The sequence below is a fragment of the Camelus dromedarius genome, chromosome 23 (assembly GCF_036321535.1).
Source record: "Camelus dromedarius isolate mCamDro1 chromosome 23, mCamDro1.pat, whole genome shotgun sequence".
Lineage (NCBI taxonomy): Eukaryota > Metazoa > Chordata > Mammalia > Artiodactyla > Camelidae > Camelus > Camelus dromedarius.
In genome coordinates this window covers 2,772,830-2,787,171 of record NC_087458.1, presented here as the reverse complement: position 1 = coordinate 2,787,171, position 14,342 = coordinate 2,772,830, and the positions used below count along the sequence as shown (strand labels likewise).

The window sequence follows — 14,342 nt, the reverse complement described above, 5'->3', positions numbered from 1 at the left end:
CGTTTTAGGGGCGCTTAAGCCACGCGTGGGGTGGAGCAGGCGCGCGCACCTTGGAGTAGAGTCAAGGACTTCAGTTCCAGCTCCGCCTCTTCCCCGGGCTCTGTGACCTCGGGCACGCCACTGGGCACTGCAGGGTCCGTCCTGATCTGTACGCTGAGGGTGACGGCGCGGTCGGCGGGCAGGAGGGGCCGGTGGTGCAGTGCGTGAAGCGAAATAACTACGAGGGGATCGGGAACACGGCAGCTGCTTAAGTACGGACTTTGAAGCTGCACCTTCATGCATCTGGGGCTTACAGAAACTAGAATTCACAAGGAGCTACATTAAATATCTCATAACAACCTATAATAGAGAAGAATCTGAAGAAGAATATATATACTTACATGTATTCTTTATAGGTATAATTGAATATGTATTCCATTATATATTATATACTCTTTATATATATTCTGTCTTATATATATTCTTTATATATATATATAATTGAATCACTTTGCTGTACACTTGAAACTAACACAACATTGTAAGTTAACTATACTTCAATTTAAAAAAAAAAAAAAACCTTAGAAAAAACAGAAAGAAACTAGAATTCGGCAGCTTACTATATGCCCAGAAGTTTGAGTCACTCCTTGTGCAGGGGATATGCAGAGAAGGCAGGCGTGTGCTTTGCAATCAAAGGTAGGGCCCAGGCAAACCGGTGAAGGAAGTATGCCGTGGGCCTGGGCCGGGGCTGGCGAGGCTGTTTATATTGGTTGGAAAGCAGGGCATTTTCCCCTGAGGCAGGCTTTCCACAGGAAAACCTGGATTCGAGAGAGATTAAAAGTCTCAAAGGTGAAGGGAAGATGTAAGGAAATGGCCTGCTCTGAATCACTGCAAAGGACAGTACTCATCAGAGAATTAATTTGGAAGGAAATAGAGTGTGAAATAGCTGCAAGGCTTTCAACTCTGGGCGCCGTGGCCTTAGAAACCCAGCCGGTGCCTCAGAAGCTCGCCAAGGCCCAGCCTGGGAGCTCCCTCCAGAAGAGCATCCGGGGATGCCCAGAGACCACAAAGTGCTGAGCTCGGGAGGAGCTGATTGAGTGTGTAATTAAGGGGAGGGTTGTATAACACTTGGGTAAGTAGAACTTGATGGGGTCAAACCAGCAGGGCTTCTGGGAGATGAGAGAGCAGTCCCTGGAGCTGTTAGTAACTGAAGCCGTGCACATTACATTAGACACAGCTTACCTGGTTCCTGTGGGGAGAGGGGTGGAAGGGATCAGGAAGGGGAAAGGGTGAGAGAGTGATTGCTCCCTAGATCAAAGTGTCCCCAAATACTTGATACCCTAGTGGTTCATTTCTAGGACTGGGGCAACATTATGGAGCAATGGGGAAGATCAGAGAGGCTGTGACTTGGCCAAGGTCACACAGCGCAATGAAGATGTAATGGCTGCTGAGACCTGATGGTGGTCCAGAGCGTGTCTTGATGTTCACCAGTGTTGGGACAGCTGGAAGGGAATGCTCGGACTGTAAAGGGGGCATCTCTGATCACGGGTAGGATTAGGAAAGGAAGTCATGCCTGGTTTGTTTGTGGACAAGGTGGGCGCCGTAGGCTGGCTGCCGAGGCGATTAGGCGTATTCCTAACTGCTTGAGTTCCTGTAGCAGTTAGGAACTCACGGCCTCACGTGATAAGCTCTCTGCCCACCTCGCCAGCCTCATTCCCCACCTCTCACTCCTCCCTCAGTTCTTGAGATGTTGGCTCCCTCTTGTCATTCAGACCTCAGCTTAAAGATGACTCTTTTCATATGAGAAAATCGCCTTACATGTTTGTGTGTACGTTTAACTCAGCGTCTATTTTTGCAGACACACAATAGAAACCTGGTGGTTAAAGACACAAGCCCTGGAGCCAGACCGCCTGGCCTGGTGCTCCACCCTTTTAGGAGCTGTGTGACCTCGAGCAAGTGTACTTTCTCCTCTGTGCCTCAGTGCACTTAATCTACAAAGTGGGAGTAACGATAGTGCTGCGTTTACTTCATAAGATTTTGTGAAGAATAAGCATGTTAAGTGTTTAGAGCAGTGCCTAGCACATAGGAAATGCGCAGTAAGCATTAGCTACGTGAGCAGTGGTAAACGTGTTCTCCTCTGCCCCCGACCCTGCTGTGATCAGCAGGACCCTCGTCTGGTTTGTTTATTGCTGTGTGTTTCTCTAGCACATAGATCACGAGCTGGCACATAGTAGGGCCTCAACACATATTAATCGAGTGAATTTGCTGAATTAATAAAGCAATTCAGTGGTCATTCTCCAGGGAGGTGTTTCGTGTTGTACGGTAGGCCTCTGCCCTTTGGACATATTTTTCAATGGTTTGCATAAAAATACAACTGAATAAACATATAGAGTGCAGGCTGGTCACATACACTAAAGGCGCAAGGCCGGGAGGAATAGCGTATGGGATGCCTGACTGACTGCGTGAATGAATGAATAGCTGCAAGCGTGTCAGATGTGTCCGTGTTACCTTTTGGGTCCTGGGCCAGATATTACCACATGGAACTTACTGGGGATGAACACAGAGTTCTTGATCTCACAGTCAGCTGCCCTTAACAGGAGAGGGGTCGTCGTGAGCAGTTTGCTCAGTGTGAATCAACAATATGCTGTGTTCCTCAAAATCCCGCATGTGCCGTGGCTGCGCCGGTACCGGGGTGAAGGGAGTGCTGGTCCCGCTTTATCCCGCACGGCTCGGCTCGGCGCACACCCAGACATCTGTGCTCGGATCTGAGAGCCAGACCTGATAGCCGAGGGAGACAGACATGCCAGCTGGAGAAGGACCATCGGGGAGAGGCATGGAGGGGCCGAGGGCACATCAAAGAGTTAATTTATGTGGGCCCCAAGGACCACGCTCAGACCAGTATGCCAGCTACTGGGACATACAAACTTTACATCAATATAAGGACACACTTTGGGCTAATCAGAGCTGCCATGGATGGACCAGGCTACCTCTAAGGGTTCCTGTCACGGGAGGATTTTAAGCTTACGCCAGCATTCAGCCAGAGTGTTGTAAAGGGTCACACCGCCAGCCAGGTGGCAGAGACTTTAAAGCCTCTGCCCACCCTGGGAATCTGTGGCCCTGTGAGGTCACAGCACCCTTCATCCCCTGTGAACAGCCTTAGTCAGAGCAGGACTCATTTTGTTTTTCATGTGGTCAAGGATGGGGTTTGGTCCTCTAATTTGATGATTCTGAACTTTAAAGAAGAGGGCAGTGCTTGAGAAACTGGTGACCTCAGTATAACCCTATTAAAAGTGTTGTTACCATTACCTGGGCCTGTCACATGGGACTGCGAGCCTCCAGGGAACAGCAGCCCTGGGAAGCACCTTCTTGCTGCTGCTCCCACCATCCCGTCTCGGAATCTCTGCTCTGGAGCTTTGCTCTCTAAGGCTTCTCTGTGTTACCTTTAAGTGCCAGGAGGGCGGCAGGAAGGCTCCCTGGGTCTTTCTTCTGAAAGAAGAAGCCCAATTTTCCAGCTCTAGCTAGAAGCTGCCTACTGCCCAGCCAGCACACATCTTGTGAGCTTTTGAATTTACTCACTAGAGCAGCCATTTCAGATATTTTTTTTTTTTGCATTGCAAGTCCTGGGATGAATCTCAAAAATGCTCTGGTAACTCAGCTTGTACTAGGCACATGCACGTATGTTACCTGGTATCAGTCTCATTAAAAACTCTGTGACATTCAGATGTAGAGCTGCTGGCTCACAGGGGTCCAAGTCAACGACCCAGGGAGAGGCAGAGGCAGGGCTCAGGCTCCCACCTCTGACCTCGAGGCCAGCTGGGTGTTCTCCCACATCCCCGCGCGCGTCCTCCGGGATGTGGCTTTCCTTTTGCTTTGCCTCCATCACCACCTGTGGTCCCGTCTTCCTCTCACGTTCCAGTTCCTTCCTTTCTCCACAGCTTCCCTCCACCTGCGCTCTGGTTCCTCTTCTGTTTCTTGTGATCTTCCTGCCAAGGATGGCAGGCGTCCCCTTGCATCCTCAATCCCTTCTACTCAATTGATTCCTTCCTTTCTGTCTTCAAATAGTAATATTTTCATTCTCTTAAACTTTATTTCTGCTTGCTTTCTGGCTGTCACCTCATTTCTCTTGCCTAGTACTGCCAGACCTACTGCGTGTCTGTAACTCCGTATCTCCTTGTCTCCCAACTCAGACCCTTTCCCCCGATACTTACCCTTGCAACCTGGCTTCCATTTTTTCTGCTTTACCAAAACTGTACTCTGGAAGACCAAAGTGTCATTGGTCTTCAGTCACTTCTGAGACCCGTTCTTAGCCTCCTCACGTTCCTTGATTCCTCAGTAAATTTGGCCCTGTGGCCCACCTCCTCTTTCCTGAAAGCCATTTGCCCACCCGCTCAGGATTTATACAACCCTGTCCCTTTGTAGCTACTCCAGTGACTGATTCTTTTTCATCTGAACAACCATCTCCTCATCAGTTACATGAGAGGTGGGCTCGACCATTTCTCAGCATTCTTCTTCTTCTGTGAATTTCAGTTTCTTTCGCTGGAACTTCTTCCCGCTTCTGACTGTGCCAGTCCTTCCTGACTTAGTTCTCAGCCCTCCACACGGCTCTCTTTTCCCTCACACCCACAGAGAGATGTTCTCTACTCATCTCCACTTGGAGGGATTCACATCTCCATAGCCGGTCCAGATCTCTCATCCGCTGTCCTTATTTCCAGCTGTCCACACACAGATGCCACATCGTCACTTTATACTCAGCACCTTCCTCAACCCCTAACAAGCACTGCTCCCCAGCTACCCCAGTTCTTATCCATGACACCTGAGGCTGGGCTGGGCTGGGCTGGGCTGGGCTGGGGTGCGGAGGGGAAGCCAAGGGCTTTTAAGCTGTATTCTGAGAAAAGAAATGAAGAAGTAAAATCTAATCCTAGGTATCTGGGGGAGAGGATTTAGTAGAGGAGACAGGCAGAACACCATTAAACTCCAAATCCTTCTATCCTTCCTTATAAGTCTTTCCTAAAAATGGAACCGAACCTCAAGTCAAAAATGGCCAAACATGGTTAGGAGGGATCAAGCCCTTCAAGAGGTGAGCACATAACACCTGGTTGCTTTTAATGACTTCAGCTCTTCATATCCAGCGAGTAATACCCCAAGGTACATAAGGAAGTTACCGGTGTCACTTCAGAGAATTATCTCTGAGAAATTAAGATGCTGTCAAATTTTTAGGCTCAGAGAGCCAACATACAAAGGCAAATGTGGTCCTTGTTGTTTAAAACCCATGAAACGTTAGACTCCAGAATCTGCAGACCACGAGCCCGTTGGCCTCCAGCAGAGCCAGAGTGGACTCTGAAACAAGTACAAGTCTGCGCGCACTTAGGGAGGAAAGCAATGACGGCCGTTAAGAATGGGCAGTTGGGTGACCTATTTCTTTTTTGGTGGGAGAGGGTTGGAAGACCAGTAAGTCAGAGAGTCCCAAGAAATGAGATAAAATCCGTTTGGTCAGTTGCTGTTTCTCAGTCTCACATGTCAGCAGCTGCCTTTCCTTCTTTCATGCCAGAGTTGTGCTTGTAATCACTGTTCAGTGTCTGACTTCTTCAGTCAATAGACTACGAGTTTGGTGAGGGCAGGGTGGGACCTCTCCTGAGCAGTTCACTGCTGTATCCATAGCTCTTAGCTTTGTAGGCACTGATTAAAAGAATGAATAAAAGAATTAATTGCTCAATGGGTAGATGGAAAATGTGAGTTGGATGACAGCAGACTTATAAGTGATTACAAAAGTACACCGAAAAATATTAATGAATTACTGAATTGATGTCAATCTAAAGACTTGCTATAAAACTCTTAGAAGAAAACATAAAGGAAAAGCTTCATGACATTAGATTTGGCAATGATTGCTTGGATATGACACCAAAAACACAGGCAAGACATCATCAAAATTTTGAAACTTTGTGCTTCAAAGGACACTATCAAGAGTGAAAAGGCACCACACAAAAACTACTAGCGCTGATAAAAGAATTCAGTGAGGTAGCAGGATACAAGAGTAACGTACAGAAATCAGTTGCATTTCTTTATGCTAATAATGAAACATCAGAAAAGCAAAGTAAAGAAAAAGATCCCTTTTAAAAATCACATTCAGAAAAATAAAATACTTAGGAACAAATCTGACCAAGGAGGTAAAAGACTTATATGTGGAGAACTACAAAACATTGATTAAAGAAATTAAAGATGACTTAAAGAAGTGGAAAGATATCCCATGCTCTTGGATTGGAAGAATTAACATTATTAAAATGGCCATACTACCCAAAGCAATCTATAGATTTAATACGATCCCTATCAAATTATCCAGGACATTTTTCACAGAACTGGAACATATAATCCTAAAATTTATATGGAATCACAAAAGACTCAGAATTTTCAAAGCAATACTGATGAAAGAGAATGAGGCTAGAAGAATAACCCTCACAGACACAGAAAATACTACAGAGCTACAGTAATCAAAACATCATGGTACTGGCACAAAGACAGACATACGACTCAATGGAACAGAATAGAGAGCCCAGAAATAAACCCACAGACTTATGGTCAATTAATTGTTGACAAAAGAGGCAAGAATATACAGTAGAGAAAAGACAGTCTCTTCAGCAAGTTGTGTTGGGAAAACTGGACAGCCACATGTAAATCAGCAGAGTTAGGACACTCCCTCACACCAGACACAAAAATAAACTCAAAATGGCTTAAAGACTTAAACATAAGACAAGACACAATAAAGCTCCTAGAAGAAAACACAGGCAAAACATTTTCTGACATAAATCTTAGCAATGTTCTCCTAGGGCAATCTACCCAGGCAATAGAAATAAAAGCAAAAATAAACAGATGGGACCTAATTAAACTTATAAGCTTTTACACAGCAAAGGAAACCATAAGCAAAACAAAAAGACAACCTACGGAATGGGAGAAAATATTTGCAAATGAAACCGACAAAGGCTTGATCTCCAGAATATATAAGCAGCTCATACGACTTAATAAGAAAAAAACAAACAACCCAATCAAAAAATGGGCAGAAGACATAAACAAGCAATTCTCCAAGGAAGAAATATAAATGATCAATAGGCACATGAAAAAATGCTAAATATCACTAATTATCAGAAAAATGCAAATAAAAACTACAGTGAGGTATCACCTCACACCAGTCAGAATGGCCATCATTCAAAAGTCCACAAATGACAAATGCTGGAGAGGCTGTGGAGAAAAGGGAACCCTCCTACACTGCTGGTGGGAATGCAGTTTGGTGTAGCCATTATGGAAAACAGTATGGAGAGTCCTCAAAAAACTAAAAACAGACCTACCATATGATCCAGCAATCCCACTCCTGGGTGTATATCCGAAGGAAACTAATTTGAAAAGACACCTGCACCCCAGTGGTCACAGCAGCACTGTATACAACAGCCCAGACGTGGAGACAGCCTAAACGTCCACCAACAGACGCCTGGATGAAGAAGCTGTGGTGTATATGCACGGTGGAATACTAACTACTCAGCCATAAAAAAGAATAAAATAATGCCATTTTCAGCAACATGGATGGACCTGGAGATCGTCATTCTAAGGGAAGTAAGCCAGAAAGAGAAAGAAAAATACCATATGAGATCACTTATATGTGGAATCTTAAACACACACACACAAACTAGTGAACTTATTTACAAGAGAAAAACAGACTCACAGACATGGAAAACAAACTTAAGGTTACCAGGGGGAAAAGGGGGTGGGAAGGGATAAGTTGGGAGTTTGAATTTGCAGATACTAACTACTATATATAAAAAAGATAAACAAGTTAATCTTCTGTATAGCACAGGGAACTATATTCAGTATCTTGTAGTGATCTATAATGAAAAAGTATATGAAAACAAATATATGTATATGTATATGTATATGTATGACTGAAAACATTAAGCTGGACACCAGAAATTGATACAACATTGTAAACTGACTAGACTTCAATAAAAAAAGAAGCGTGAAAAGGCAGCCCACGGAATGGGGGCTACAAATCATGTATCTGATAAGGGATGGTTTCCCAGAATATCTAAAGAACTCCTACAACTGAACAGACACAAACAACCCAATTCAAAAATAGATGAAGGACTTGAATGGGTTTATCTAAATAAGATCCACAAATGGCCCATAAGCACATGAAATGATATTGAACATCACTACTAATCAGGGAAATGCAAACCCAAACCACTTCACACACATTAGGATGGTTATTTTAAAAAACAAACAAACAAAGAAACCCAGAAAATAACAAGTGTTGACAAGGATGTAGAGAAATTGGAGCCCTTCCCTTGAACATTCCTGGTGGAAATGGAAAGTGGCACAACCACTGTGGAAAACTATATGGAGCTTCCTCAAAAAAATCAAGCTTAGAATTATCATGTGATCCAGCAGTTCCACTTCTGTTCATTAAAGAAGTTGAATTACATTAAAGATTAATTAAAGAAAAAAATTTTAAAGGAAAAGTTAAAGTGGGGACTCAAACAGGTACTTACTTGTATACCCATGTTTATAGCAGCAATAGTCACAACAGCCAAAAGGTAGAAGTAACTCAAGTGTCCTTTGAGAGAGGAAAGGATTTTTAAAAATTGGATATATACACGCAAAGGAATATTACTCAGCCCTAAAAAGGAAGGAAATTCTCACACATGCTACAACATGGATGAACCTTGAAGAAATTACGCTAAGTAAAATAAGCCAGTCACAAAGGGGCAAGTACTATATGATAATTCCAGTTATATGAGGTACCCAGAGTAGTCATATTCATAGAGATGGAGTAGAATGGTGGTGGCCAGAGGCTGGGTGGGGAGGGAGAAATGGGGAGTTATTACTTATTGGGTATAGAGTTTCAGTTTTTCAAGATGAAAAGAGTCCCGGAGATGGATGGTAGTGATGGTTGAATCACAACGATGTACTTATTGCCACAGAACTATACACTTAAAAATGATTAAAATGGTAATTTTTTTTTTTTTACCACAGTACAAAGAAATAGGTTTAAAAAAAAAAAACCCAGTAATTCAGGATTTTATACTGGCCCTTTTGCCACTTGGATGAAAATCTTAACAGCTTTGCTTTTGATACAAAAATTAGAGAGAACCAAGAATGTTAGAACCAGTTTTTAAGGACTTTGAGATTCTGGAATAATAGATTAAAATTAATATTGAAATTAAAGAGGAATAACCGTAAAATTTGGAATTCAGGATAAAAAATAAGCAAGAATTATATAGGATTGGGGCAATGACTTATTTTACATGAAAAAGATCTTGGGGTTTTCATTTCCTGAAATTCCAAAGTGACCCCATAGCAGAAAAAAATTCTTTAAAAACATAAACTTTCACCTATTAGTAGAACTATGTTCAAATAAAAGGAAGTGACAGTCTCACTGTGCTCTGTGCTGATCAGACAGCACTCGGGCACCAAACGTTCTCTTGGGTTCTTCGTATTGTGCTTTCAAGGAGTTTATAAACTATAATAAAGCAGGATAAAACTGTGAGAGCTGTCTCTGAATAAAACAGACAAACAACAAAGTCATGCTGTACAGCACAGGGAACTATATTCAATGTACTGTAATAACCTATATTGAAAAAGAATATGAAAAGGAATATATATTTATAACTGAATCACTGAGCTGCATAAAAGAATCTAACACAACATTGTAAATCGACTATACTTCAATTAAAAAATAAAAATAAATTTTAAAAAAAAGCAAATTTAGAGACCAAAAGCCCAAACATCTCTTTTATATTTAGGAAAAAGGACCTGCAAGAAGAAATAACTGTAAGTCAACTTGATTACTGCTTTTGCTTAATATGTATTAAAGATTAAATAAAATATAAAATATATTAAATATTTAAAAAAAACTGTGAGAGCTGTTAGGGAACTCAAAATCAGGTCTCATGGGACTTGACTGATGGGCAAGGGGACTAGCCTGGGAAAAACAAAATTAAGGACAGAAGACCTTGTTTTCAACTATTTGAAAGACTGGCATCTGAAATAAGGACTGTCTCTATTCTGTATTTACCCCCAGGGGCAGAACTGGGATAGACAAAAAGCTAAAAGAAGCCTGATTCTTTGTGTGGCAGAATTTTCTAAGTATTAGAACAGATGACATTCACGTACCTGTCAGGAACACGGTTGACCCGTCGGTTGGTCCTTTCCAGCACCATGATTCTGGCTTGCTTCCAGTTTCTCAGTCTCAGAATCTCAACATCACTTTTGACCCCTCCCGCTCCTCCCCCCAAGTACCTAAATGACGTCTTAGGGTCTCTTCCATCACAGCTCTCTTGGCTCCACCCCTCACTCTCCATCGCGCCTGCCAGCAGCCTCACCTCCTCCACCCTGGACGGCGTGTGCAAGCCGCTACTCAGCTCTTCCCGCTTTGGGGCTGCTTCCTTCCATTTACTCTGCACGACCCTGCCAGACTCATTTTATAAAATATTTATCATGCAATTCCCCTGATCAAGACCAAACAGTGGCTTCCCATTTCAAAATGAAATTTCTTTCCTTGGTTTTGGGGGCCATTCTTCTTTTTCTCTCTTTTCAAGTTTCACATTCTGTGACTCAAACGATCTATTTTGGTTAAGCTGTTCCCTTCAATGTCAGCTGGCCTGTCTGTCTTCACTTGCTCATTCCCGTGCTCATTCCCTCATGTGTGTCATTCCCACGGTGTCCCGACCCCCAGCTTAATTAGAAGGACCGCCTCGTGTACCGCAACCACCACAGAATCTTTCCTGGCCACCCAAGCTCACACAGATCCTTCCTTTCTCTCATTCATTTACAGATACTTACTGAGCCCTCTCAGGATGCAGGTACAACGCTAGATGAACAAGCAGTGAGCCAGGAAACTGGTTCCTGACTTCGTGGAGTGGGTGAGAGGATAAATAATTGCTATAAATAATGACATAAACAAGACATTTTGCTACATAATGATGGGGTATGTGTGTGTGTCTGTTGGGGATGGGTGGGTGCTTTGACGGGGTGATGAGAAAAGGCCTTTCTGGGGAGGTAACAAAGATGCTGAGAGCTGAAAGGTGTGAAGGAGTCAGCCACCAGGAGGGCCAGAGTGGAGAGCATGCAGTGCAGGAAACCGGAGTGTGTGAGGGTCCCGCGGCAGGAGGAGCGGGGCACACTGGAGACCCTGGAAGTGAACAGTTTCGCTGGATCCTAGCAAGTGACGGGAGAAGCACGTGAGGTGAAACCGGAGAATGCCTGGGGCCAGCAGACCCTGTTAAAGACCCTGGATTTTATACAAATTATACTGGGAAGCCATTAAAGGGTTTTAAGGAAGGAATTGATGTATATGATTTATACTTTTTAAGATGACTCTGGCTACTATGTGGAGCATAGATTGAAGGAGAGCAAGAGTGGACGCGGAAGAAATGGGTGGTAACGTCAACTAGCGCGGTGGAGAGAGGCAGACGGGTTTAAGATGTGCTTTGGAAACAGACATAAAAGGATTTGCTTATGGTTTTATGTGAGGAGTAAAGAATTTAAAATGACTCCAGTGTGACAGGGTAACTAGGTGGATGGACATATGTCATTTCTTGTGATGGGGAAGTGGGGTGGGGGTGAGACTTGGTGGAAATTAGAAGTTAAGTTTAGGACTTAAGTTCGAGGTGCCTGCAAGACACTCCTGAGGCAGCGTCAGAGGTGCCAGCTGACTGTGAGTCTGGAGCTCCTAGGAACAGGCTGAGAGGGAGATAGAGAGTCTAGACTTGTGATCATACAGGTGGTATTTAGTGACTTGTGATGAGATGAGTTAGAAGAGTAAGCAGAAAGCCGGGACCAAGCCCAGGGCGTGCTTCTGTGCTGACGGGCATGAGCTAAAGGAAGGGGCGAGATGGACAGTGCAGGAAAGGTGGTGGGAGGCAAGATCACAAGACCAGTAACTTCGTTCGGTATGGCCCTAGTCTGTCTTTCTTGGCTAGTTTAGTTAATTAATTCAAAATGGACTATGAACATGGACAATGGCGATGCTGAGAACAAGAAGTGGCCGTGTTTTGCGACCTGTGTGCATCCCCGCCAGCGGACACCTCTTCAGTCAGAGGTGGGGCCCTTGCAGGCAGCTGTTACACTTCCCTTAAACTCCATGGTGCCCAGCACAGGGCGGGACACGCGGTGAATGCCCAGAGCTCCTTGACTAAGTGATGGCGAGAGCTTCTCCCGAGCCCTTGCTGAAACCATGGATTCCGTTAGCCGGTGCTAAAGGTGCTTGCTTTCCCTGGGCCCAGTGAGGCCTAGTTCATACTTTGTATGAAAGTAATTCTTATATTTCCTTATTGGTATTATTACACTTTTAAATAAAAATGAATATATTTAAAGGCCTTGCGGACACTAAGTATCACAGGAATGAAGAGAATTCTAGGGATTCTCCAGCTCATTGACAAGGAAAGAGCAGACTGATTTTTGCAGCAGTCTGTTGACATTTCAAAACTGCCATTTAGTTATTTACATACTGTGGTATATTAAAGGTACGTATACACTTGTATAAGTAAGTCTCTGTGTGTGTGTACAATTTTTTAATAGTTCAACTACTGACAGCTACAATAGAGAATTTCACCACAGCCTCGGGGAGCTTTTGCAGTTTGGAGAACAAAATAAATCAGTAATTCATGATCCCCTGTAACTGAGTACGTTCACTCTAGCAAGGCGCAGTCTGATGCCGGGGACTGAGCAGCCAGAGGCCAGCGCTCCGGAGCTGTTAACTCATGGCTGAAAGCACGTGCTTAGACCAGACTGATTCAGGGGGCGGGGTGGGAGTCTCTAGGCAGAGCAGCTCGTGGAGGAGCTGTGGGGTTTCTGTGTGGGAAGTGGGAATAATGAAAGCTCCTGAAAGCTTGGCCAAGATGAGAAATAAACACAGGCTCCCAGGAGTGTTCAACAGAAAGAACTTAGGCTGTGGCCAAAATAAATAAATAAATAAATAAATAAATCTTGAAAGTTAAATCCACCCTCAACACTAATTAATTGGACACTGAACACCACGGACTTTCATGAAGTCCTTTTTGCCTTTGACCCCAGCTCCAGCCCCGGGAGGAGGGATGAGGGTGGCCGTAGCACAGAGCTGTGGGCAGGTGGTACAGAATGAAGAGCTGAACTTCCCAGAGTCACATTCCCACCCAGTCCTGCCCAGCCCTGTCCAGTCCTGCCCAGTCCTGCCTCCCTCTCCCCGCTACAGGGCAGACCTGCACTTTCCTAGGGCTGGGTCTCCTTTTTTTTTTTTCACCTGTTCCCAGGTCCTCATAATTGCTTCAAGCTCTGAGAGGGGATTTTTCAAGGGAAGCCTGAGTTCTCCTGTGTGTTTGGTGAAATAGCTGAGTTTTTCCACGCTCTAAGTATGTGTGAAGAACTCACGTCTGTGCCGTCTCTTTACCTTCTTTTCATGATCACAGACTCGCCATCTTCCTCCAGCAGTCCTGGTTGCCAAGCACAGCTAAGCACGAGCCAGAAGGTGAACCGCTGAAGTGTGGTTACCTATAGGCAGAAGACGGAGCGCGTCTGCTACGGTGACCCAGATAAGGAGCCGCGTCAGGGAGAGAGAGGCTTTTGTATTTAAACAACCCTCATAGCATGCCTTCTTTTAAACTTAGTTCATTATTTAACTCCCTCCAATGGAAAATGGCCACAGACTGGTTTTTGTGCTTTATAAACTGTTTGCTTTAAATGTGTCATTAAAATTTTACCACCAAATTAAGATTCCATGACTTTTCTTAAATATAAGGGTTTGTGAGTTGGAAAAAAATTACTGGCCTAGGGACAAGAAAGGGGCAGGAGGCTCGAGCTATTTAAATGGCATAAGAAATATGATGCAGTTTCATATTTTTAAAGCAAAACTGATGAGCCTATGAGTTGAAAGATTTGGTAGAATAAGCGAGTTTCTACAAGTGATCTTCCTGTGGCTCCATCACCCACCCAAAGCCTGTCCTCCACCCCCGGCCTGTCCTCCACCCCCGGCCTGTCCTCCACCCCAAGCCTGTCCTCCACCCCCGGCCTGTCCTCCACCCCAAGCCTGTCCTCCACCCCCGGCCTGTCCTCCACCCCCAGCCCTCCCCCAGCACAGACATCTTTCTGCAGAGCCAATCTGATCACCAGATTCCCTGGCTTAAAACTTCGAGGTTCAAACTCCGTGGGTCACACCGGGTTCCCCTGTGACCTGCTCTCTCTCTCTCTCTCTCCCTCTCTCCCTCTCTCTCTCTCTCTCTCTCTCTCTCTCTCTCCCTGGGCTAATTTCTTATCTCCGCCTCCCTGGAAGAACCCACCCCACTTCAGCGGGCAGGGCTTTGCTGCCCCCACTTCCCATTTAAAAGCCCACCACCACCCTCCTTCCA

General features: G+C 44.6%; 1 protein-coding gene and 1 long non-coding RNA gene across 3 annotated transcripts in view; one reads left to right on the top strand and one right to left on the bottom strand.

Moving 5' to 3' along the window:
• Positions 1-13,689, top strand: part of ACP6 (acid phosphatase 6, lysophosphatidic) — a 36,925-nt gene extending 23,236 nt beyond the window's left edge. The window contains exon 10 of the mRNA XM_064477677.1: positions 13,407-13,689. Coding sequence (XP_064333747.1) covers positions 13,407-13,451 — 45 coding nt within the window. The 3' untranslated portion in view covers positions 13,452-13,689. The remainder of the gene's footprint in view (positions 1-13,406) is intronic.
• LOC116148165 (uncharacterized) lies at positions 5,058-13,375 on the bottom strand. 2 transcript variants are annotated; one of them, XR_010377428.1, is made up of 3 exons: positions 10,135-13,375; positions 8,511-8,575; positions 5,058-5,655 (listed from the first exon to the last, which is right to left on the bottom strand). It is a non-coding gene; the product is annotated as an uncharacterized LOC116148165 (long non-coding RNA). The 2 variants fall into 2 exon arrangements; XR_004131698.2 differs by lacking the exon at positions 10,135-13,375 and having other exon boundaries at positions 8,511-10,126.
• Positions 13,690-14,342: the final 653 nt, after the last annotated feature.